We start from the raw sequence: 26,132 nt of genomic DNA on the forward strand, positions 1-26,132 counted from the left end.
TCCGTGACACCAATCATAGGAAAGGAAGCCATGCAGAAAATTAATGGCTGCTGTAGGCATGTTATGAGTGCTATCAGGCTGGCCACTAGTGGTAGTGGAATATTTCTTCCATGTTCTCAGCCTCTGATGGGCCAGACATTCGTGTTCCTCCTGGTGCTGTCCACTCACAGAAGCATACAGCTTGCCTCCCTCCAGAAGCTTAGCAAAATAAAGTCACCCTTGGGAAAACAGCCACACCCCCCTATACCTCACCATGGATGATGAACTGACTTCCTTCCACTTGTCAAAGTCATTCAGTCAGAGCTGGTGAAGTACCGTGGCAGCCACCTAGAACATGATGTCCTGAAGCAAGTGGCCAAGAGGTGGCCTGAGCACTCCTTTTTCTCACACCCTATTTCCTCAGATCCACCAGAGGTAGTGGAAAGGCACCTGTCAGGGGCTGCTGTCCTCCCTGTGTCTGCTGTGCTCCCTGTGTCTGCTGTGCTCCCTGTGTCTGTTGTGCTCCCTGTGTCTGTTGTGCTCCCTGTGTCTGCTGTGCTCCCCATGCCCTCTGTGCTCCCTGTGTCTGCTGTACTCCCTGTGCCTGCTGTACTCCCTGTGCCTGCTGTACTCCCTGTGCCTGCTGTGCTCCCTGTGTCTGCTGTACTCCCTGTGCCTGCTGTACTCCCTGTGCCTGCTGTGCTCCCTGTGTCCTCTGTGCTCCCTGTGTCCTCTATGCTCCCTGTGTCTTCTATGCTCCCTGTGCCCGCTGTGCTTCCTGCCCCCTCTGTGCTCCCTGTACCCCAACGCACCCCCACCTCTGCCTGTCTTATAAATTGGTTGCAGAGGGATTTGGCTAGTGGTCTTGGATTGTCAGGACCTCTCACTATGTCTGAGGCACAGCCAGATTTGTCAGAGACTAATGGTGAAACTGGATCTCTTAATTATCAGTGACGAATGAAGTGGAAATAGAAGGAAATAGAATTAGATGTGAACCAGGAGTCGCACATCAGTGTCGTGGTAGACATGATTGGATGCTGGCTTCTCATGGCTCACATCTTTCTGCAAATTCTAGTTTGGAGATCCTAGAGGAGGAAACCTCAGAAGGAGACAGTAAAATGTGTTATCAAGTTCAGAAGTAGAGACCAGCTGTGTATAGCTCTGTCCTACTGGGCAGTATTGCTAGTGCATTTGTTGACATAAAAGAAAAGGCTTTGAGAGCAAGTATTTGAAATATAAACCTGCAGCCTAAACTTCATTATTTCTTATTTCTGAAAGCTGTCACTCCTCCCACAGCTTCATATTCCTTGGCAAAGTGAATGTCATTACACTGAATTAAATGCCTCCTTCTGTCCCCTTGCCTCCGTCCTCTGAATTCCCAGCTCTTCCACACCCAAGGATGTCTTTACACCATACCTGAGAGCTACTTCTTTGTCCTCTCAGTCCTGTAGTTCCTGACCTTTAAGTACTGCTGCCTTTAAGATCCTGACTATGGACAGTAACATCTGCTTTTACTAGTTTTAATATCTCTTGCCGGAGTCATGAAGTAGTTCAGGTAGCCTTCCAGGAGGGCAGGGGACATAACTTGGCTTCACAGTGCACACTAGGCCTGACAGCAGCAGAACTCTCCTCCTGCTAGTGGGAAACAAGCTAACAAATTTCATCCACCAGAGCTAGACTTTTCCCTGAGCCATTTCCAATAGGTGAGAAGGGTCTGGGTCTTCTTTTCAATAGTCATGACGTTAGCCAACCAACATGACAGGATTCAGAATTAAGGCACTGTTTTTCATGAGAAGTTGATCAAACGTGTTTTTTTGTTGTTGTTGTTGTTGTTTTGTTTTGTTTTTTTCATTTTTAGAACCATAGCTTTACGGTCTCTTCTCTGGGTCTTTCCCAAAATGTAGTTACTAAAATAATTGTATGAGGACTTGTTCCAGCATGGGCACCTTTTAGCTCTTGAGTTGCCCTTCAATGGAAATGAAAAATGATAACCTAGGCCAGGTTGACCCACAACTTCTACATTGTCCTCAGCCCATAATGTTTTTTAAGAAAATGCTTCTCTCTGACAGGTCTGTTTTCACGTCCTGTTGTTCTCTCGTACAGAGCACAATGAGCTACAACAGAAGCTGGAGAAGAAAGAGAGAGAATGTGATGCCAAGACCCAAGAAAAGGAAGAAATGATGCAGACCTTAAACAAGATGAAAGAGAAGCTGGAAAAGGAGACAACTGAACACAAGCAGGTTAAACAGCAGGTGGCAGACCTCACGGCGCAGCTGCACGAGCTCAACAGGGTGAGGGCTGAGACCTGCCTCCCACCTACAAGGGGAACAAGACCCTCTTCTACCCCGGGCCTACACAGTACTGATGTAGGGATGCGTCCTGACATTTCACAGTTGATCTCAGTAGTGTGGACTTGAACCACCAATATCCTGTGGTTTAGGCAGCAGAGGTGCTTTGAGGTTAGAGTTTTATCACCAGTCTTGTCCTAAGAACAAAGGAAGATCACATTTGCTTCTTAGCAAATTGTGGGATGGTGCAAGAAAGGAGAGATACAAGACTCCAGGGACAGGCCCTTATGTATACGAAGACATGAGGGACAAGATCTATCCACCCTTGAAAACAATGTCCTCAAAAATGTATGTGCTCTGTTGCTTTGACAAGATTAGATTCTTGAAGTCATTCAGTGAATTTTCTTCAACTGACTCTTGGTCTTCTCTTTCCAGAGGGCCGTCTGTGCTTCAGTCCCAGGAGGACCCTCACCAGGAGCCCCAGGAGGACCCTTTCCTTCCTCTGGGCTGGGGTCTCTTCTCCCTCCCCCACCACCTCCACTCCTTTCAGGTGGAGTACTTCCTCCTCCACCACCTCCCCTCCCTCCTGGGGGTCCTCCTCCTCCCCCAGGGCCTCCCCCCTTAGGAGGAATCCTGCCACCTCCTGGTGCTCCAGTGAGTCTGACACTCAAGAAGAAAAACATTCCCCAACCCACCAATGCCCTGAAATCCTTCAACTGGTCCAAGTTGCCTGAGGTAAACCATTTGTTCCCATTAGTTGGATTAGTGAATGGTATCTGCAGTTCTGTGTTCTCAGGGAGGAAACATCCCTGCTGCTGGGTACCTTGGCCATCTAGTATGGACTCCCTAGCTCCTGTGTTAGTTAATAATGTTTCTGTCATAGATACACATTGCTTCAAACCAGCTCACCGGAGCATCCTGTAGAGTTATAAACTTGAGACAGTGGTACTTAAAAAAAAAAACATACTTATTCTTTTTTCTGTGTGACTGCTGATCATGGAACTTGTCAACTTATCTATTTCTAGAACAAATTGGATGGAACAGTATGGACTGAAATTGATGATACCAAAGTCTTCAAAATTCTAGACCTTGAAGACCTAGAAAGAACGTTCTCTGCCTACCAAAGACAGCAGGTAACAACATGAGTCTTCCAGATGCCCCAAAGTACTGTGTCCTTATGCATGGTCCCTAGGCCATCTGCTAAAACCAAGGGGCATGAGCACTTTGGGGCAACACTGTTTGGTCTCCCCAAGGTGTCCCTGCAGAGCAGCATAACTACAAGTCCAGTTGTGTGTCCAGTTGTGTGTCCAGTGGCCCATCAATGCACGTGAACCACTTGAAGGCATGTGGACTCTGCGGAGAAGAGTCCTACTGTAGTGTATCTACATCTTCTTTATGTATATATAGACAGCACTGTGTGTTATCTGTGTATACTCAATGAATCTCTAGGAAAGAGACTGTCCCCTTGCAGTATTTGTTTCTGAAACCATGCTGGGCTGTCAGAGTTAAGAGAAATATCAAGTGGTTAGTCTCAAAAGGAAAATGCTTTTTGGACAAGACAGACTCTTGAGAAGTTTGGGGTTTGATAAGAACTGTAATTTGTCATCTAAGTAGAATCCACAGAGGAGTCGTGACCATTGTAGACTCACTAGTACGGTCATGCACGCCGAGCAAGTGTGAGGGTGTTAATGATGCCAGCAGAGCCAGGAAAGCTACTACTCTACTTCCATAGTGGTAGCCAGAACATGGCGTGGTGCCCACTGCCTGCACACACGAGCTCTGGTCGCATCTGTGTAGCCCCTCTTGTTGCTCTAGAGGACTTTCTCCAAAGGTCTCAAGTGTAGGCAAAAAATTTAGAGTAGGGTAGCCAGATATAGAGAATTCAAAGGAACAAAGAAAAGGTGAGAGGCAAAATCAGAGCCCTGGAGAGGGGAAAGTTGAGCCCAGGAGTATGGTCCTAAGACAGACCAAAGGAGAGAACCTGTGAACAGGGCACACTCCCTTCAGATGGACCAAGTGCCAGTGCACGGGGGTTTCCTGCAAGCTGCCCTGGCAGCCCAACTCCTGTGTGAATAATGGGCAGGGTGGAGCATCCTTAATAAGCAGTAGCTCCTCAGGAAGGAAATGCTAAGCACCAAGGAGATGGGCAGAGCCTGGAGAAGAACAAAGCAGGGGGTCTTTTCAAGATTGATTCTGATGTATCTACACGGGAGACAGGGTGTTATTCACCAGAGGATTCTGCTGTGACAGAGGAGAGTGTCTGTGCAGGGTCTTTTTATGATGGTTCAGTAGACTAGGAAAATAAAGTCTGTTGCCTGCCATGATGCCAGTTACCCTAAAACAGAAGCCCTCACCCAGCCCCTTCATAAGTAAAAAGATGACGTGCCAAGCTAGGGAGGTGACAGAAAGGGACGTGAGGGGTTGTTTAGAGAACAGTGCACCTTATGTTTCAAAGAACAAACAAAGGTGTGCTCAGAGCCGGTGTCCTGAAGCCACTCTGCCCAATTCATTCCTGATTGGCTGCTGTGTTCCCCTTCTCTCTGGTGTCCTAGGAAGGAAGCCCCTGGATCTGGGCACAACATTTTAACAAATTTCCATGTAATTCAAGTAATCTTGTGATCTGGTTACAAGTCCCATTTCTTTCGCACATCAGGTTGTCTGAGGTGAAGGTTTGGAAACGTAGAAACATGCGTTAAATGGAGGGAAAGCAGCGAGTGTTCCACGTGGTGCAATTCAAGTCTGAGCGTGTGGGTTGCGTTTGTGATGAAGGCAGGTGCTTGAGAGGCCCAAGTTTACAAGCCTCATAATTAACCGGCTCTCAGCAGAAAGTGCAGAGGGATACTGCCAAAAATGCTCTGGGACAAATATGTGGACAGTTTTCCAAGAGTTCTGAGAGAGACAGTTGCTGAGAGCTCTGTAACTGAGTAACCGTTTCCTAGCAACCAGCACTGTTTAAGTAATCAGTACTCATCCCTGACCAGATAGACCAGAACATTTCAGTTCTTCTTAACACTGGGTAGACTGGTGAGGGTGGGTTATCACCGTATTTCCAGCAATACTTCCTGAAGACAAATTTCAGCACATTCACGCCTCTTGAGAATTTTAAATATTCCCATTCTGGTATAAAAATAGAAGATAAACCATCAGTTTATTTTCCAAATGAGAGTAACTTGGGGCACTTGATTGCATTTACTTTGTTAAGAGTCAGAAAATATAAAGCTGCAGACATCTTAATTGGAATATGTTGGTCAGAGTAAATGAGGCTCTCCGCTCATCCCAGAACTGCAGCATTGAAGACCTGTGTGTTTGCATTCATGGCATAGCAACAATATGTAAATATCACCACACTCAGACTGCTCTTATTTCTAGTACCAAATGAATGCCAAGAACCCATCTTTTTCTATGGTGGCTCTTTTCTTCCTCCAGAGTTATGAAACTTGTCTAACTCTGGACCTCAGCCATTTGTTTGTTTGTGTAGATGAATTTTTCAGTCATTCAGAGGAAAACACATACATCATACCATGGGTGTCTGATAGGACCATCAGAGATTTTGATATAACTCAGTGTAATTTAAATAAGAAGTGACACTTTGGGGATGTATACATAAACACACACCTACATAAATATGTACATTTGCCTATATTTATAATCTTACATGCTATTCTGTCATTCACATCAGGTATTTATAGTTTGTCTCCTTTATATATAAACTATGTCAAAGATGATTCAAATTCGTTCAACCTTTACATGAGCCCATGATATAATTATAGCCTAAAGCAGAGATATGATAAACCATAAGTAACTGTCATATGGACCAAGATGGTGGCTGCTATTGGGAACTGGTTGTTTCCGTGTCTCTGGTACTGGGTGTGATATAAGCAGTTCTTATTCTCATCAACCATAAAATGTAGCACTCAAGTAGCTTCTGTACTCACTTCCTTATTTAATTCCCACCCCAGCTCTAGGACAGAGGGAATAGTCTCATATTGCAGATACTGTGAATAGGGCTTAATGTGTCCTCAGTATCCTAACAGACGCCAGCCACACTCAGGACTACAGATGTGCCGAGTTCTCGCTCTCTTTGTTCTCCCATCTGTGGCTTTATTCATTACCACCACCAAACTGTAGAGAGTGGGATTTCTTTTTTAAGTGCATGCATTAAAGGTGTAGAGAGCCAATTGTGTAAGCTTATGCCTTCTGTGAAGTGGAGTGTAATAGCATGCGGCTATTCCCCTGTGCACATTCCAAAAGTTCATTTGAAAGTCAATTCCTTGAATCTCAAGACCTTTTCCTCATTGGAACTACATTACACATGATCTCCAGGGCAGCCCCAAGAGACTAGCTTTTAGTATATGACATCAGATGCTGTGTAATAGTCTTCTGAAGATACAGTTGAGTACTCCTCACACCTGCAATGGGACGTCTCATTCTGACATGCTCAGTTCATCTCTGTCTGTACGTTGGTAGAGGGAAAATGAGCTAACAAGACTACATTTGCCTAAAGGAAGCCTTCACAGTAGCAGCTCACAGTGTCTCTGCCTTGCTCTGTTCCTGAGGACAGCTCTTCCTTAAGGAGCCTGTGATCCCCACACGCTGTAACAGTTCAAAGCCTTTGATTTAGGGAATAAAAGAAAGCTACTGGCCCATTTAACTCTAATGCTAGAGTGTAAGATTTTAAGTACTTCAGTGTCCCATTTGAAATATTCAGCCAGATCTACAGGTTCCTTAAGAATGGTCAAAGAATTTTTTTTAAGTCGTTAGTTTTTGCATCACATTTAAAAATTCTCAGACAGCTTCACCACCTTCTTCGGAGATGCCAGTTCTCTCACTTTGCTCTTTGTGGTTAGAGATGAACTCTCGGACTTCATGCATTCTGCGCAAGCGCTCTCCCACAGTACTGTGTCTCCAGCTCTCAGTCAGCATGCTTCTTAGTCCTAACACCAAAAGATAAGAGAAACTGCGGACAGTATTGTTGGATTTGCTTATCTGTTTTTACGTGTAGGACTGGGGAGATGATTCAGTAGGTAAAGTAACCAATGGCTTGAGTTTAAACCTACATGGTAGAAGGAATCTAGACTTCTTCTGACTTCATGCATATGTTATGGTATGGGGTGCAAATGAGCATGCATACACACACACACACACACACACACACACACACACACACACAAATGAAGAAAAATAAACACAGCTATTAAGTAATTTGAAGGTCTATGGTAAGAATTAATCAAATAAGACTTGTATGTAAATATTAGCATATGTTTGAATTTGAAAGGATTAAAATCCATTCATGTAAAGATTATCATTATCTATGCAAGACTGAGCCATCATTTCATTGCAGAACAGTTTATAGCAGTTCACAAGCATTGGTCCCTGAAAATTCAAATACCAACCTCCTAGTTCTATTCCAAGCTCATATATATTCATTCCCTTTTGATCTCCAAGGGAACGGGCATTAACCAGGATCTTAGCATACTTGGCATGAGCCTGAGAGCTTCATAATTTCTCGTGTGTCCTGCCTAATGAAACCATCCCATTTGTGATTTCATTTGTAACATGTTAATGACTGGGTCTTCAAAGAAGTACTGTCTTAAGCTAACAGTTAGCAAGCCCTCATATGGCGTTCTTTGCCTTCCCTGGAAACATCGGCTGCACCACTTAGCAACTAGCTGCCTTGCTTATTGCTGCTCATGGTTACAGATGGACCAGCCGCTCTACACACTCAGCCAAAGGAAGGCCAGGGTGGGGAATGTGACTTGTCAGTTCAAAAGCTAAAATAACCGTGTCTTGTCTGCTTCTAAATGATAGCTCATAAAGATGTGTCTGATACTGCATAGGAATTTTAATCTGAAGACTATTACATTTACTCCTCACCCTAGCAATAGCTAGATAGACTGGCCCACCCCAGGACATAAACCCAGTAAATCACAGCTGCCTGATTCCACAGACTGTTGTTGTGCCAGAGGTCAGATGTCTTCATTTCTCAACAGTGTGAATGAATTTAAGGTATAACGTGGGTTTCCAGAAAGCTTCATAAAAATTTCTCCTCTGGAGAGCAGACCGTGAGAGCAGGGTCTATTTAAAGTAGTATCTTTCTCTTTGGTTAAGTTGCCCTCATAGGGTTTGTTTTACTGTAGTCTTCTGCCTTTAAAACTGCTTTTTATCAGAAATGTCCTAAAGAGCTTCAGAGTAGAAAATCTGAGTCATAATGGGGGCAAAAGAAAACTGGGATATCAGGCAAAAAAAAAATTAAAAAAAAAATAGTTTCTTGTGGTTATCAGCTTGCTTTTTAAATGCCTTTCCAGAGAAGCAGGCCTCCTTATATAGACAGACCAGGAGGTGGGAGCATTCTGTTTCCCACTAGAAGAATGATGTGAAACAGTTCATCTGTATAAAATGGGCCTTGGCAGTGCTGCCGAGCCAGACCAGAGAGACCTTAAGGAATCTGCTGAGCAAATGCTGGTTGTACACACTGCAGGCCTGAACGCTGTAACGTGTTTTGTACACCAATCTTCTCTCTCCTGCCTTGCAGACGTATGCAGGAAAAGCTGCCACTTCCTCATGACATGCCATTAGCTCTTCTTTCCCGTCTTCACTTGAAGACTTCTCTAAAAATTCTTTCAAGAAGATGTTATTGACCTTGTCTGCTTGACATGGCCACCAATAACTGTACCAGTGCTTTTCATGCTCTGTGCTTTTCCACACCCCTCCCCACAGCACCTGCTGCCATGGTTTTTGCACCCTCTAGGAAGGGGTGCTGGAGTTGGTGTTGCTCATGTGGGTCACTCTACAGTCATTTCTTAACTCTTTATGATGCAAAAAGACAGGCATTTCCACCAAAGAGAAGCACATTTTCTCTAACAATGCAATTGTTCAGTCAAGATGATGAATTTAGTTGATAATCTTCAAGTAAAAAAATTTAACATGGTGGCTGGGAGTATAGCTCAGTGGTGGAGTACTTGCCTAATGTGTGTGTATATGCCTCAGTTTTGAGCATCATGTGTGTGTACGTTTATACAGACACACACAATGCTCCTGTACACATGCATATGTGTGCACACACACAGTCACACTCAATCATGCATGCACCACATTGAATGAAGGGGAGACTGGTGGTGGTTTTATTCCTCGCCTTTCTAAGCCCTTTCCTGAATTTGGTTTGCTTCCACTTGAAATGGTGTGTCGCAAATGCCATCTGTCATCTTACACTGCAGTCTTCACTGTATCTTCAGCCAGACTGACTCACTTGAACTAAGGACTGCAAGGGCAGGAAGCATCTCCTGCCCTCTTACTCCACTCCACCAATGTCCTTGACTGCTTTGACTTTCCTGTTTGCTGCTGTGATTTCTGAATTGCATGTATCTGATTTGCTTTTTCTATGCCTCTGCCATGGCTGTAGGAGTTCTTTGTGAACAATAACTCCAAGCAGGTAAGCCAGCTACTATAAAACCCGTACTTAACACAGCTCCTTAGCTCACTGTCAGCTTGAAATCCCTTGGTTACCTTGTTAAATAATGTAATTCAATGACTAGGCAATTCCTTTGAGATTCAACCCCTCCTGGACTACCTCAAAGTATGCCTGAAATCCAAGCACAAGAGACCTTTTTTCCTGTTTAGCCCCATAGTTCTCCATTATTCACTCATACTGCCTCTGCTTCTTAAACTGTGACACAATTCTCTGTATATTTTAAATGCGTAGTGCATTTTTAATAGTCCCTAACCACTAATGAAATCAAGTTGGCTACTTACAAAGTTAGCCTATATCCTCACCTTGAGCTTTGCATTGGCATCTCATTGTTTTCTGCCTGTTCCACCTTAGTTATATCCGGTCATCATGAATGACTAATAAGCAAGTAGTGTTCAATTGTTAATTCAGGTAACTGAACAGATTTCAGCTGCCCCTCTCCATTGTCCTTCTGTCAGGCTTGGGAAACGATGGCTTTGGGGGACTTCTCATTATACATGAAAGTGTTTGGGAGTTATTTCTCAACTTTCTTGTCTGCTAAGGATTGCACATGGTTCTCGGGTGAATGGGCCCCATAAATGACTAGACCAGTAATGACAAGGCTCTGCTGAGCTTTATTCACAGTGACAGTTCTTCTGTCTGCAGTTTATTGAGATTTGAGGAACAAAAGAACAGCATCACACACTGATAATTTATGCACATTTAACATCTTCAACTTGGAGGCTCTTTGTTCTTCTTAATAATGCTTTTTCAAATGTGGGTGGTCAGCTTTATAATTGTCTTTGCCAAGTAGAGAGTAGCCTGTGTTTTGACTGCACCACCTTCAGAACACTGCCTCATCATCTCAGCTCTGCCCGGGTATATGTGTGTGCACAGAGAATGTGGAAGAAAAGTGTGTCTGGAGCCTGACTATCCACATTTGACTTTGATGGATGTCTCTTGTGTTCTTTCCAGAAAGAAGCAGATGCCATTGATGACACACTGAGTTCCAAACTTAAAGTCAAAGAGCTGTCAGTGATTGATGGACGGAGAGCTCAGAATTGCAACATCCTTCTGTCGAGGTACTGTTGGTACTGAATAAACATGGCTGGGAGAACCAGCTCTCCTCTTAGCTTTGAACCACATGGTTGCTGTTTAGTTCTGTTCATTTTTCGCTGTAGTACAGGTCTTCTAAGCTCCTTCTCTCAGGCCAGATGCTGGTGCTGGTCTTTTTTTTCCAGAAGCCTAAGAAATGAACTGATTTCATTGACATCTCTTAGTTATGGACACAGTTTAGCTCTTGAGTTACACTGTCACAGAGTCAGGAGCTGTGATGGTGTTTCTCTATTTTGCTTTTTGGCTTTTTGTTTGCTTGTTTTTTCTTTTGAGACAGAGTTTCTCTTTGTAATAGAGTCCTGGCTGTCCTAGACTCACTTTGTAGACCAGGCTGGCCCTGAACTCACAGAGAGCCACCTGCTTCTGCCTCTACCTCCTGAGTGCTGGGATTAAAGGCACATACCACATGCACCATTACTTTTGGCTCTATTTTTGCTTTCTAATGTCACCTTTTTATACTTGAACATTACACGAGTTCATTCTCCTTTTGAACATCTTTGTTTTATAAAGATACATAAATCTCAGTGATATGTTAATTTATCCAATTCAGCCTTGTTTAGAAATCTTTCTTATAACTTTTAAATTCTAAGACCTTAGATCTTGATATGAAAAAAGGAAATTGGGAGCCTGAATTGTGACTGAAGCTTCAAACAGTGTTGTTAGGTCATTCCATATTTCAGGTAGCTTTTTGGTGTATAGTTAGGCAAAGATAACTAATGCTAATGAGGTGTGGGAAGATGTAAACAGTGTTCACAGTGGGACCTAAAAGGATCAGCTGCAGACTGGGAAGAAAGTCATGTGTGCACTGGGCTGGTGGGATGAAAGTCATGTGTGCACAGGGCTGCTGGGAAGAAAGTCATGTGTGCACTGGGCTGGTGGGAAGAAAGGTATGTGTGCACTGGGCTGCTGGGAAGAAAGTCATGTGTGCACTGGGCTGGTGGGAAGAAAGGCATGTGTGCACTGGGCTGGTGGGAAGAAAGTCATGTGTGCACTGGGCTGGTGGGAAGAAAGTCATGTGTGCATTGGAGCTGGTGTAAGGTGACTTGAGGAGGGAACTAAGATGAAAAGTAGAGGTTCCTATTACTGAACTGGCCATCGACTGAGTTTCTTTGAACACAAAGAGCTGCTGCTAGGTTTCAGCATAGAAGCCTGATTGTTGGCTGGGTGTATATTATTACTTCAAGGAGCAAGTGTTTCCTTTAGTGAAAGAGAAATTGAACCTTCATGAGATCCTTGAATTTTAATACAACTTGTAAGGTAACATGAACCACCCATTTCATCTCTGCTCTGAGTGGAAGCTATAGAAATGGCCAAGCCCCTTAGTCTCACTTTTGCACCATGACCCACGCTTAAAGTTAAAGGATCTGCCCTAAGGTGGCACCACTAGAGTGTTTACTTACTGTCTTCCATGATGTATATATTTATGGTATGACTATTTCCCAAATAACATTCCTAACTAGAAATGTAAGTGAAGATTTGGGGAGAGGTGTATGTTTGTTTCTTATATTTTTTAAAAGATCTTGTTATGTGTTTGAATGTTTTTGCCTGCATGTATGTCTGTGTACCATGTGTGTGCCTTGTGCCCATGGAAGTCAGAAAAGGCTGTCAGATGTCTTGGGACTGTAATTCTGAATGTTTGTGAACACACATGAGGGTGCTGAGCATCAAACATTGGTCCTCTTTATTCCTGAACCACCTCCCCAGCCCCACCGAGTTGTTGTTTTGTCTTAATCCGAATCCCTCTGCCTCTGCCTTGTGATTTGCTGTCCAGAGCACTTTCAAAACAACACTTGACAAAGAGAGACATTGCTGTGAATTTCTGTAGTGTTGAAACGTGTGGAGAGTACAAACTGAGACCTCATTCCTCATAAAGAAAGTATTCCCAGTGCTCAGTGCCAGCCAGGATAATTACCCAGGCTACAGATAAGGTTACAACTCTCTCTGGCTAATATCCCAACCCATTACTGAAGGAATTATTTTGTATCTGTGGTGTGTAAATCCCAAAACTTCAAACATCACAGAGCCTAAGGTAAAGTAATACAGCACTGTGTGCGTAGAAATGTTCTTTTTCTCTCCAAGACAGTTTGCCTGGAACCTAGTTAGACTACCCTTGGGAATTCTTAATAGATTGTTATAATGAGCACAACATAATGGTATGGTGAGGATAGCAATGTCTTCAAGTCTCAGTAGGTGATTTCATATTAGCCAGGTCACAACCCTTCTCTCCTTTGAAATGTCAGTGCACGTTTTTTCATTTGGTAATAGTTGTTAAAACCTCACATGTGGCCAAAATATTAAACTTGCTGAGGTAAAAGTAGAAGTTAAACTAGATTTATTTTAATTTGTAGTTTATTTCAATTTCTAGAGTTTAGGAGATTTTAATCTCTCTTTCCTTGGCAGTTCATTATTACATACAAAAAGCAGTTAGGGACTTGCAGCAGCAGGGTATACATGAAAGCATGTCTGTACTTCTTTCTTAAGACAGTAGAGCTTGGGCATTCTCTTGCATATCAGTGTGCTGGGTGATATACCAGAACTAATGGTGATACTGTGGTTTTGCTCTTCTCTGAAGATGGCTAAAGAGTTGATCCCCAGTGCACAGCTCAGAGGGGAACTGTAAAAGGTAATTGGATCACAAGGGCTCTGAACATAAAAAAGGATTCATTCATTGATGGATTCATAATTGGATTATGTTGGTATAAACTATGGGAATGGACATTTGGAAGAAGGACATCACTGGGGTGCATCTGTGAGAGCATATCCTGTCTTGTTCCTTCCCAAACCTATCACAACAGGAACCTTTTGCTAGCTATGCTTTCCCTACCATGATGTTCTGCCTCACAGTGGGCCCATAATGATAGGACTAAGGGACCATGGATCACATCGGAAGCTACATGTGTCTGCTCCTTTCAGCATCTTCACAATGAGTAGTTAATCATGGTGAAGAAAGCAAATCAAATGGCACTGCTGCCTTTGAAAGTTCAAGGCTGGTTGGAGAAGAAAAATGTCATTGGAGGGAAGATATATAAGTCAGGGCTTTCAGTGGCCTTACTGAAAGACACAGAGAACTCAGTCATACGAGAGAGGATTCAAGCAGGGTTTCCTAGAGAAAGTGTGTCTCAAAGTGTGTGCACTGGAGATGCGGGGGAATAAGGAAAGCAGTTTTAAGCAGACTTCAGACTAGTAAAGTAAACCCTGCTGGAAAAGGAGACCTTGGGATTGGCATTTGTAGTCAGTCAGAAGCCTGGCAGGAAATCTTGACAGTCAGTCTTGGGCCTTTTAGGTGTCAAGTCGGCCACCGTCAAATCATAACTCCTATAGAGAAGATGGTAGCCATCGTAGTTCTGCAGTGGGCTAAAGAGAATTAACCTCACATGCATGAAGCCCCCATGGTCCCTGCTTGGCTGATGGCCATTTATATATCATGGCATCAGGGAATGGGATTTGTTCCCAAGGAGAGAAGTTTGTTTGTTTTAATATGGCTGTAAGTTGGCTTGGCTTGAAGTGTAACGTAGGCGAGATCAAGTGTTGGTTACAAGGCCGACAACAGATAGGATTCTCTTCCTATTGTCCAGGTAAGACATGTGGGGCCAGAATTGAGAGAAATGAGAAACCTTTGGTAAGATTTGGCATTTTATTTTGTACTTAGGGACAACCAGAAACATTTTTAAAATTATGTGAAGATTTTTTGACCTTCCACACATTGCCTTTTCTCCCTGCCTATTTCCCACATAAAAGCTGTTGTCCATCTGTTCTCTTGTTGATGGAGGATTCATGTCACAGCAGTCATTACACCAACATCTATGGCAATAAAAGGCTCTGGCATATTCTGCATGTTGTGCTTTCAAATGTATGCATACCCCTAGTGTTTGGATAGCCTTCATAGCTTCCTTATGTGCTAAAAAAGTTATGTAAGGGGAACCTGCTACCCACCTGGCTTAGAGCCCAAAGCAGGTGACTGACTGCTGTGTTGTGCCAAGGTCACCTACAGCTCTGAAGAGAAGAAGGAAGAGAAGTTGTTCAGTGCAGGGACAGCAGCACCCTGCCTGTCACATGTGTGAGGAGAATGGAGTGGCCATAGCGTACCTCAGAATAAGGTCCAATTTAACTAATTTTTATTATAATAGTTCCTCAGTAGCATAAGCAACTTCTCTACTGTCTGTATATAGATGTCATGGAGCAGTTTAAAATGCAGACTGCTTTAATCACTAAAACAGGCCTCTCTTCCCACACCATGAGAAAGAAAGGAAGGAAGGAAGGAAGGAAGGAAGGAAGGAAGGAAAGAAGGAAGGAAGGAAGGAAGGAAGAAAAGGGAGGGAAGGAGAGAGAGAGAAGGAAGAAAGGAAGGAAGGGAGACACCTACTTAAGTGGGTCTTTATTGCAGAATGACCGCTTCCTGAGTACAGCTGTTCCTTTTTTCCAGTTCCTCCCTTGACATGGCAACCTGGGCATCATAAACCACAAAAGGCTCCTTTATTAAGTAGGAGGATCTGGCTTACACCCACCCATGCAAAGCCTGATCTAGCCATCTATCCCTAGCTTGTTCTAATTATCCCTCAATGTTCCGATTCTCCAGGGAAAGTTTTTAAATTCCCAAGTAGAGCAAGCTGGAGTTAAATACTATTTTAAGGTGTCTGGTTTGTTCCTGCCAAGAAAGGGCAGTAGAAGCAGACGTCTCAAGAGTTGTCACCCACAGTACACCAAGAGCACTGCCAAGCTCTGAGAGCAATGAACAGGCTAGAATCAGTAGCGTCCTTAAATTACAGAGATTAAAGGCTCATTCTGAGGGTGACAGATGACACCAAGAACTTCGAAGGCTGTAGAGTCATGCTGGGGGGCAGGTACTCTCCCCGCCTTACTCCTAAGATAGGGTTTCTTTGTCTGATCCAGCAGGCCACGTGCATGGTGTTCCATTGACGGGTAAATTTTCTTATGGACTTTTCATTAAAGTCTCCTGTCTCTTTGTGGGCCACATCAAGAGGAAGTTTAGTCCAGACAGCCTCTGCAAATTGAAGAGCATAAATATATACTATTTCAAAGGCAAGCAGCTTCTAACTCCATCTGGGTAGCTAGTGAAATTCAAGCCCAGTGCTTTGAATATTGTTCTCACTCTGGTTTTCAACCCTTTATTTTTAAATGCAAAGCAGAAGAAATATTCAAAACAATTTCCTCAGCCTGCTGTGAAAAGGCACAGAGCTCATTAGAACTTGCCTCCCCTCCCCCCCATGAGATAGCTCAGTGGGTAAGGTACCTGCTGCCATGCCTAGGAACTAGCATTCAATTCCAGGGATCCACACAGTAAGGGCTAGAACCATCCCTGAAGTTCTCCTCTGACTTTCACATATGTGTTGTGGCACACACCAATGCACACATCCAGTAATAAAGTAATGACGTAATAAGCAAGGCTCTTCTGGTGCTGACTGTAGATGTTTCCTAGTAGGTTGGATTTTATCAGTGGCAATTTTAGAGAGTTACTGTCTCTTACTTTTCTCTGTGTGGCCACACTATGGTACCATCATTTTAACTGACTCAAGATCCTGTAGTGTCCTAAAATCCAGGACTAACCTTGACCGTGGAGATCTGGTGTTGTACAGATCCCTGTGTTCTTCTGTTGGTCACCCAGACCAACTTAGCAAAATCATTCCATGTACTGATGTGGATGTCCTGCCATGTTTGGGTCACATGCTGGAGAAGTAGTGATTGTCCTGGGATTGAAACAGCCTGGAGGAGCTGCCAGGGCCAGCACAGGGGTGAATGTGCCACCACAGCCCAGAAGAGGGTGAAGGTGAATTGTACTTGTCTATTGGACATTTTTTGTATTTACTGGGTGTGGCTATTGTCACTTCCCAAAGCATTCCTATCCACATTATTTCACCTGACTTTCATCACTGTATGTGATGGCACCAGACCACTGAAAAAGAATTGGGACTTGCATCCTTATCTCCAAGGTGATATAATTTTTGGGAGGGTCAGGCTATCAACAATAAGATGCTTATACAAAGCACATGCTCGACCCATCTCACAAACAAGCTGCAAGGCTAAGTGAATGCATAGAGGGTCCAAGGCAGTAGAAGAAGGGTAAAGATCCTTTCTCACTTAAAATATCCACTCTGCCATGCAAGCTACATCTCCTGCATGAACCAGTAAGCAGTAAAGAGAAAACAGATTTAGGGAAGCTCCTGCTCAAATAGCATCACCTTTGGTTTCCTATCCTCAAATTTAAATTAAATAAAATTAAATATATGAAAAGTCCTGACCTAGGAAGTGATCATGTATTTCATTTTGTATATTAATGTATTCAACTCTTCACTAGCCTGTATGGTTTCTAAGCTTGTCAAAACCTATTTTTGTAACATACCCAGAACTCCTCTGACATACAATGAGGTCAGAGGTTGAGATCTCTCCTCTTACCCACAATTTGTGGATGTTGGGTGTGAGGAGACCATTGTGGCCACTTTTCTCATCTCTAACTTTTCCTGACAGAACTAATGACAGAACATGGCAGCTCGTCCGAGTGTCAGCAAAGCATTACAGAGCCCTGAAAGAATGTGTAAGCTGTTTCAGAATCCTATTTTTAGTTTCCTGTGTTGTCAGGAAATCGGTTTTTGTGGAGAGTTTGAGAAAAACCATACTTGAAAATCAGCAGCTGGTGTGACACAGTGAGCCGTCTTGTATTAAATGGTAACAATCTTGACAGCGTTGCTAACAGAATAAAATATACCCTCTCCAGGTTGAAGTTATCCAATGATGAAATCAAGCGGGCAATTCTAACAATGGATGAACAGGAGGACCTGCCCAAGGACATGTTAGAGCAGGTGAGCTGCCAGACGGCTTTCAGAGCCCAAGTAGTAGCAGACTATCAGCAGCCAAGAGGATTCTGGGAAAACCTACTGTTGCTAGCGGACTATTTCCTTATCTCTGAATTGCTTTAAAGGACTCTTATTCTCATTGTTCCTCAGAAAGGCAGGAGGAGGAACATCACAGATGGAGAGATAGCTCGGGGTTAAGAGCTCCGCTCTTCTAGAGGACCCAAGTTCATTTCTGTTACCCATGGAAAGTGACTAAGTGCCTCACAAGACCTAGAGCTCTAGCTCAGGGAGATCCAGCACCCTTATCTGGTGTCTAAAGGCACCCACATCACATGCCAATCATGTGCTTTCTCTCCCTCTCCCACTCTGTCTCTCTTTCATAAATAAAATGGGGGCTGGAGAGATGGCTCAGAGACTGACTGTTCTTCCAGAGGTTCTGAGTTCAATTCCCAGCAACTACATGGTGGCTCATAACTATCTGTAATGGGATCTGATGCCCTCTTCTGGTGTGTCTGAAGACAGCCACAGTGTACTCACATTAAATAAATAAATAAGTAAATAAATAAATAAATAAATCTTTTTTAAAGATAAAATGAAATCCTAAAGCAAGTCTACCAAATGCCTGGGGTCCACCAGTCTCAGACTTTGTCCCTCAGGCTTCAGGTCAATGATTGTCTTAATATCTCATAAAAATCTGCAGAGGCTGGTGGGAAAAGGTGCTTTGTGGGAGTGTTAAAAATCTCACAAGCACTCTGAGAACAAAAACTGCTCTGCAAACTATTAATTACTAAATTTGCATCTTGGCGGCTCATTCCCACAAGCACAAAAGCCACCATCAATCCCAGCACAACCACCTGTTCCATGCCGTCATACCTGTCCTGTGGTGAGTGAATTACCTCCTAGAGCTAAGTCGTGCCTCTACTCATATGAGGCATCCTGTATCATAAATGGCATAAATCACAACTTAGGGACCGCCCACATCCGTGGCCCTGAATGGTAAGCTTATTATCTGTGACCAAGCAGCCAGTCTAAAGTGGAGACTCGCTCTGGAGCAATTCTGCTTAGCCACTCCGACTGTATCATGTGTTTTAACCAGCACATATTCCAAAGCGTGGAATTAACCATATCCCTTAAAACTTGAAGGTTTCTGAGCATTGTGGTGACCATCTCAAAGTGCTTTAAGGCTGGTTATTCTTCCTTCCCCTCCCTTGTCCTTGGGACAGAATCTGAGTTTGGGTGATCAGGTTCAAGGTCTGTGTTTGTCAGAGTCATGTCCACTGAAGGTCATGGGTAGTGGCCACCATGACTACAGTCTGAGCATGGCCGCTGTGTGCATATTCAGCTCTGAAAGTACATGTCCTCGTGGTAAGGCCGCTTTTCACAGCTTGCCCCTTTGTCTTTTGTACACATCTGATGGTGGCAACAGCCCCAGAGCAAGACAGACCTACAACTGGACAGCCTCACAATTCCAATAAAACAACTCATCAAGCTGCCATTTAAACATTTGATTTAATTTCCAAAATGTTAATGATTGTTTTCTTCCTGTATCCCATGGTTCTCTGTGGATGCCCAGTTTAAATATTCTCCCCTGCAGGGATGTTTCCAGATCCCTGTTCTTCTTCCCCTAATATAGAGCTGCCCCCAGCTTCCAGGTGACCCCACCTTCAAGTCACTACCAGAGGGGACAAACTGTGAAAGCTGCTTTGATCCTTTTGTCTTTAGTCTCTATCTACAAGGTCATATGCTTAAAATTTTACAGGATCTGTTTACTGCGAAACTGCATCCAACAAAATTCCTCCTTGAGGGGAAGGATTGCAGAGCCCTGCCAAAAGAGCTTCCAGTGCAAATAAGACACACTCCAAATAAACAAGGAGGAAAATCTGTTCACTGATGCAGCATCTGGCCAAGGACATTTTTGACCTGGTCTCTCCTGATAATTCTGTGAGCTTCTTGCTCTCTGCTCAGCTCCCACGCTCTCTCCCCTTTCCCTCCGAATTGTAATGTTCCTCCTCCTAGTGTTCTTCCACATTCCTCTCTTCAAGACACATGTCTGTCCCAGCATCCCCTTACCCCTCCTTGGAGCCAGCGGTCCATGCTGCCTGTCTCTGCTGACCACGGGGCTAAGGCTGTGGCTGAGGTCAGTGGACAACTCTTCCCCAGAGCCCATCTTTCCTGTTGCCAGGTGCTCTCCTAGCTACATCCCTCTAGAAAACCATCCACAAGCAGCAGGTCACTTGCCTCTGCTGGGGGAGGGGGCGGGGGGCATCCACATGCTTCTTCCTGTGCTCTGGAAATCACAGGCAGTGGTGGTGGTGGCACTTTTCTCATCACAGACCAGCTGTAACCCTGGCAAACTGGAGAAAAGGATGTCTGAAATTAGAAGGGGGTTTCCTACCTTAGAAGATGAAACTCCAAAATAAAGTGGAGAGGAACACCCTTCATCTTGCTCTCTCCTCCTTGTTCTACAACATCCCCTGTGCACAGAGCATGAGACTACATGTCCCATTCAGTGTTGCCATTTAAGCCTGGGAACAGAAATGCCTAGAAACCAGCACTTCGGCCAGCAGGCCATGCTCTTCTCCTTGGCACCTGCTCTCATTTCTCCTCCCTTCCACCCCCAGGGGCAAGGGAGCTGTCTTTGCTAATGCCTGGTACAGCCATTTCTTTTGTCAGGAGCCCATCTGGTTGGCTGCTTCTCCCCTCAGCCTCAGCCTGCCCTTGTCAGCTATCAGCTGGCCACGTGTCAGTCTTCAGTGAGTGCGCACACACACACAGTGTCACTGTCTTCTCTCTTCCTGGCACAGCCGGCATTTATGAACGCCAGTCCATATCCTCCTGTTCACCCTTCAGCCCACCGTCACCTGTCACTTTCACCTCCTTGGAACTGATTGCTGAGGATGTTCACAGCCTCCCTGTTGCCCAAGCCAGAGGACACTTGGCAGTTCTCTTTCTTGGTATCTTGTTAATGTCCAGCCACTTACTCCATATGAAGGCTTCTCACCTTGGCCCTGTGATGCTACACAGGTCTCTCCAACTGAACCTCTAGTGCCTCCTTTATTGGGCTCCTCCTCCCCCCATCCCCATCCCCTGGTTTTCTCTGGCCCCCGAACATATTCTCAACCGAACACCACCTCCACAGTTCCAATTCTCTCTGTATGGTGGCTCAAAACAAGCTGCCTTTTAAGAGTTCCAACAAACATCTGAAAATCTATCAAAGGATTTTGTAACCCAAGTTATAAGGAAGGTCTCATTTCAATTCGGGGAAGGGAAAAAAGCAGTGAGTCTAGAAAGTAGCATTTGTACCCGGCCCCCTACAGACACAAATACACAAAGGCAGCCAGACACAGAAAATAACTTTTAATTTTCAATATCATTGCTCTTTCTTCCATTTCTTATTCTCATCCTCCAAAATAAAATATGGACTTAAAAAGTACACCATTCCCACCATTTCTTCCCCCTAACTACGTGGAACAACAGAAGAAGATGGAATTAGAGAAATTGGAAAAGTAAGCAAGGGGACTGGAAAACACAAATGTATTCATTCCATCAGGATCCAGTGGAAAATGTGTAGAACTCTGGGATTCAGAGAAACCAGGGCTCTGTTCCTGACAACTGTGCACACTTGCTCTGCAAAGCATGCTGAGGCACTGAATGTCTCTGCAACTCAGTTTTATGCCCTTCTAATGGAGGATTTACTCTGTAGCGCCCTGCTCAGGCATCTACACGAAGTGGGTCCCGATGGAAATTGTCAACAGTTCTTATTTGAAAGGTGCTAAAGACTAGAAGAAGATTCTCAGGCCAATTTAAAACTGCTACCAAGTCAGCATATAAATAGCCACTCCTTATGCCTCACTCGACAGTTAGCAGAGCTTGTAACTTAAGAAAAAAAATTAAATTTCATGTTTAGCTGAAAGGATAAGAACCTACTACAGAGATTTTTTTTTAACCCTCTGCTTTAATCTACGCATGCACTTTCAGCTTTTGAAATTTGTTCCTGAGAAAAGCGACATTGACCTGCTAGAAGAACATAAACATGAGCTAGACCGGATGGCCAAGGCTGATCGCTTCCTGTTCGAGATGAGCAGGTGAGTTGGAAGACACTGGAAGTGGATCCCCTTTGCCTTAGTAAGGAAATTACTAAACCTCTGTCCAAGATAAACAGCTTGGGCCAGTCACCTGTCTGGCAGCAGTTTTTAGGTCTAAAATCTTTCCAAATATGAGCTGTATGGAATGTGTTCTTGTGGGGGAGTTCTTGTCCCTGTGAGCCAATGTCCAACCATCCTCACAGCTCTTCTTGTGGGCCTCTAGGCCCCTGTGCTCCAGCCTTATTGTGCTATAATGTTCCCTGGGTCAAATCACAGTCACTCACCAACACTTTGATGTCTTGTGAGAGCATCTCAGCATCTAATACCTTGACATCTCAGGTGTGCTATAAATTAGAGGGAAATGACCGTTGTTAAAAAATAGGAGGAAGTGGGACCACAGTTCCGGCGATGAATAAGACACAGGCAAGCATCATTTAATCAGTCATGACAGTCTTCCCAAGGAGTCCCAGCAAGCTTTCTGAGCCCTTTTCCAGAAACCCCCTGGGGCAGCCACTGCTCTGTAATTGGGTTTGGCATGTGAGCTTAGTCTCTTTGCCATTCCAGGTTGAGTGAACTGATTCCGTACTAGAGAAGGACCAGTAGCCCCTGGGGCAGATCCCTTTTCCTCAGTGCCATGAGCCTGCAGACACTGCCAAGGGGAGTCTGTCCCTCATTCTCTATTCCTGGTGTGGTCAGACTTAGTTCTGTATTATTCTCTCACAACAACATTTTGGAGACTACTGCTGAACAAAGGAAAATGTTGGGGTTTCAAAGCTATTCCATTTAGCCCTCAGTGTAGACAAGCTAGTGACCACCAAAAGTAGCTGTTGCTTCTTAAGCATGTCCAGATCTTTGCAAGTGTTTTTTCCTGTAACCCTTATAGCAGCCCTGCCAATAGGGACTTCCAGAAGAGACGTACACTTTTCATCTATCCACAGGGGAAAGGAATCCTAGATGGGTCAAACTCAAGGTCACCTAATAAGAGGCATATCTGGGCTGCAAACCTAGGTCTGTTTGGGGTTACAGGATGTTATTAGAAAGGGGGCAGATCCCTGGACCTTCTGTGATGAGCAGGTTAAACATGAGTTTCAGAAGCTTCATGAGAAGTTGCACTGCGACAACCCCCCCCCACACACACACACACCAACGAGCAACAAGAATCTTGTAGTTTCACTACAGATCAGAGGCTAGCAGTTCCCTGGCTCCTCTAGGTGCTATCTGGAAAGCTAAGCTTGCTTACCTTCAGGAGACCAGCTTCGTGAGCTGATTGCAAAGTGAAAAGGGTTGGGAATGAGCATGAGGACTGTATGATGGGGACAAGCCTTTGTAGCCTTGCCAAAGGCCAGCCTGAAAAGCTGAGAGACTTGAGAGAAGTGGGGAAAGTGGAGAGTCTACACTTTGATTCCTTTCATCTCTTCTGTTTTCACAAGAGCCGTGGGTATCTTGAGGGAGTTTGAAGTGAAGGACCCCAGGCAATCACCCAAATACCCCATGCTGATTCAAGAGGAATGGGCTCTCATACTGAGTGCTAATCAGCCCACCTTGCTCTTACAGAATTAATCATTACCAGCAAAGACTGCAATCACTGTACTTCAAAAAGAAGTTTGCAGAGCGTGTGGCAGAAGTGAAGCCCAAAGTAGAAGGTAAGGTCAAACCACTCAGCAGAAAATACTGTTTGTCTCAAGTGCCCGTGTACAACTTTGAGCCAAGTGCCCAAAATAAACAATTGCTTCTTTGAAATTCCAATGGATGGTCTTCTAAGGCCTATGTCTTATACACCCTGGCCTGGCCTGGGCCCTGGAGCTCCTGCTCATGGCCTGAGCTTCTCCCAGGGACTTGGGTTTTGACCATGAACATGGCTAAAGAATGAATTTGCCACTCCTAGCATTGAACCTATTAGAATTAGCATCTCATAGCTATGCCTTCCTAGGATTTTCTAAGGGTAGAGTTTGGGCTGCGCTGTTTATGTTTGAGATGTGGATGTCACTAAAGATCAGTTACAGAATGTACAGCAAAGTTGGAATCTGAGTTCCAATCCCTGATGTAATACTTGCAAGACATACATAACAAATGACCAGTTCGCTGTCAACAGACTCATTACCGATCCTGAGAGAAACGGAATTGCTCAGCTCTCTGTTTGGTTCCTAAGTGCTTAGGGTTGTCAAGTCAGTCCTGAGAAGGGCTGAGAAAGGAGGGGAACTTTTCCATTCTCTGAGGAACTTTGTACCATGGCAGCTGTTAACTGTGTGTCTAATTTCCATGTTTCGAAAATGCTCAGCCACAGTCTAATGACCCACCCTTACACCCTGAGTGTCTGTTAAGACATGTTGCTTGAGGACACTGAAAGCCTTGGCCATAACCAGTGTGTTCTGGGCATCTTGCTTTGAAGCGATTCGTTCTGGCTCTGAGGAGGTGTTCAGGAGCAGTGCCCTCAAGCAGCTCCTGGAGGTGGTGTTGGCTTTTGGAAATTATATGAATAAAGGACAAAGAGGCAATGCATATGGATTCAAGATCTCCAGCCTCAACAAGATTGCAGATACAAAATCCAGTATTGACAAGTAAGTGTGTGCCCCTCCACTATTTGGAGGGTCTGGGTGTTTAGAGTGTGTGAATTGCCCACCTGAACACTGCAGACTTGGACTTCCTGACTGTGCTCCTGCTCTTCCATTCCTTCCCATTCCTCTCACAAATAGAGGCAACCCTCGGGCTCCCTGGGACCCTTCATCTCTCTTTTCTGCTTGGAGCCACTATGTATTCCGGTGGTTCTCAGCTCCCTCATACAGTCCCTCCGTTGACCCCAACCTTAACATGATTTTGTTGCTACTTCATAACTAATTTTCTAGTTATGAATTGTAATGTAAATATCTGATATGTGACCCCTGAGGGGTTGGGACCCACAGGTAAGAACCACTGATCTGTTCCAAGGTAACTAAATAAATAAGTAACTAGTGGAGCTGGTATGGTGTCTCAGTGGGTGCTTTTCCCCAGACTGAGGGCCTGACTACTGCAAGTTGTCCTCTGACTCAAACATACATGCCATTTTACATTTATGTGCATGCGCATGCACACACGCACACACACACACACACAAATTAGGTAAATAAACAAATGTAAAATGTCTAAACTATCATGTAACATACTAAAGAGAAGCCACTGATAGACCTCTATACAGCCAAAACCAAGTCACAGCCCTTCCAGCTCCGGATGTCGCATGGCCTCTCTGGTCTCTACCCCTCCACAGAGAACTGGTTTCAAAGAAAGGAGAAGCCGGACAGCCCAGGAATGTCTCAGTCCCAGGCTGGACTAACAGCCTTATGAATATAGGTACCTTCAGCTGCACATCCCAAGGCTCATTAAGATGAGTCCTAGGATGTGCACAGCACCACAATTGAGGTAAACAGTCTGGTTAGAAGAGCTAAGGTGCCAGCTCCTTGTGTCCTGAGCAGGTGGGGTCATCACGCACATTAACTCTCGTTTGCCCAAGAGCTTTGTTTTTCTGAGGTTCTCACTGGCTTCAAAGAAACTCGCACAATCCATTCTAAGGTAAAGCTTCTCAGAACCAAATCCTTTTAGCATGACGGACTGTTCGCCCCAATTACTTACTCCTCAGTAATGAGACCTCTTACCCTATATTTCCCATAGGGTTAGTGAAGCATGGTACACAGCAGCCTGTAGTGTATAGCAGCCCTCAGCCTGCGATAAAAGAAATAAGCCATGTGTTAAGCTGTTATTTTTGGATCCTGGAGACAGAGTGCTGCTATATAAAACCGCAGTCCTTTCCTTAATGGGAGCCCCGGTGCTTTTGGAGCTCTTTCACATTTGATTGTCACAATAGCTTGTCAGTGGCTGGGCCAAGTTACTTATCACATGTTGTCAGATAAGAAAACCAAAGCAGTGTCAAGTGGCTCATTTTGCTGCTCCAGCCCCCAGCCTGGGCAGGATTTAACCCGATCTGAAGCTCAGTCCACAGTTCTGTGCTTTGCCCACCACAGGGTCTTGTTTGCAGGCTGTTCTAGGGACCTACAGCCTCTTACTTGCATACAAAGAGCAGCTGTCCTTGAAAGGACACCATCTCTTCAATTTCTCATGTGCATGCCTGCACCCAAGCTCATGCAAAGTCAGCTTCCACCCATCCCCACCTTCTGATAACTTGGTACTTACATGGTGTTTGCCTATTAAAGTGACTAGAATTACATGAACAAGCTTTCTCAAGAGAAAAAAATAAAAATGATTTCCAATCTTTTTCTCTTCTGTCTGCTTCTGAATGAAGGTGGTTCTCAGGTGTAGCCTCATCACGTGTAATGCCCCAGTGCCTAGTGGAGTGGTTGGCCAGTGAGCAGTCACTTGAGTCAACTGTACAGGTGACCATGCCGCCTGCACAAAGGCTGATTCAGTAGCCACCAGGACTAGC

At 44.4% G+C, this 26,132-nt stretch overlaps 1 protein-coding gene across 1 annotated transcript in view; it reads left to right on the top strand.

Moving 5' to 3' along the window:
- DAAM1 (dishevelled associated activator of morphogenesis 1) overlaps positions 1-26,132 on the top strand; it is a 149,863-nt gene that overhangs the window by 111,381 nt on the left and 12,350 nt on the right. Inside the window, exons 13-20 of the mRNA XM_080932039.1 lie at positions 2,083-2,270; positions 2,703-3,002; positions 3,293-3,400; positions 10,687-10,793; positions 17,558-17,642; positions 21,615-21,721; positions 23,276-23,364; positions 24,111-24,279. Of these exons, the coding sequence (XP_080788165.1) occupies positions 2,083-2,270; positions 2,703-3,002; positions 3,293-3,400; positions 10,687-10,793; positions 17,558-17,642; positions 21,615-21,721; positions 23,276-23,364; positions 24,111-24,279 (1,153 nt within the window). The remainder of the gene's footprint in view (positions 1-2,082; positions 2,271-2,702; positions 3,003-3,292; positions 3,401-10,686; positions 10,794-17,557; positions 17,643-21,614; positions 21,722-23,275; positions 23,365-24,110; positions 24,280-26,132) is intronic.

The sequence above is a fragment of the Micromys minutus genome, assembly GCF_963924665.1.
Source record: "Micromys minutus genome assembly, chromosome: 1".
In the NCBI taxonomy this organism is placed as follows: Eukaryota; Metazoa; Chordata; class Mammalia; order Rodentia; family Muridae; genus Micromys; species Micromys minutus.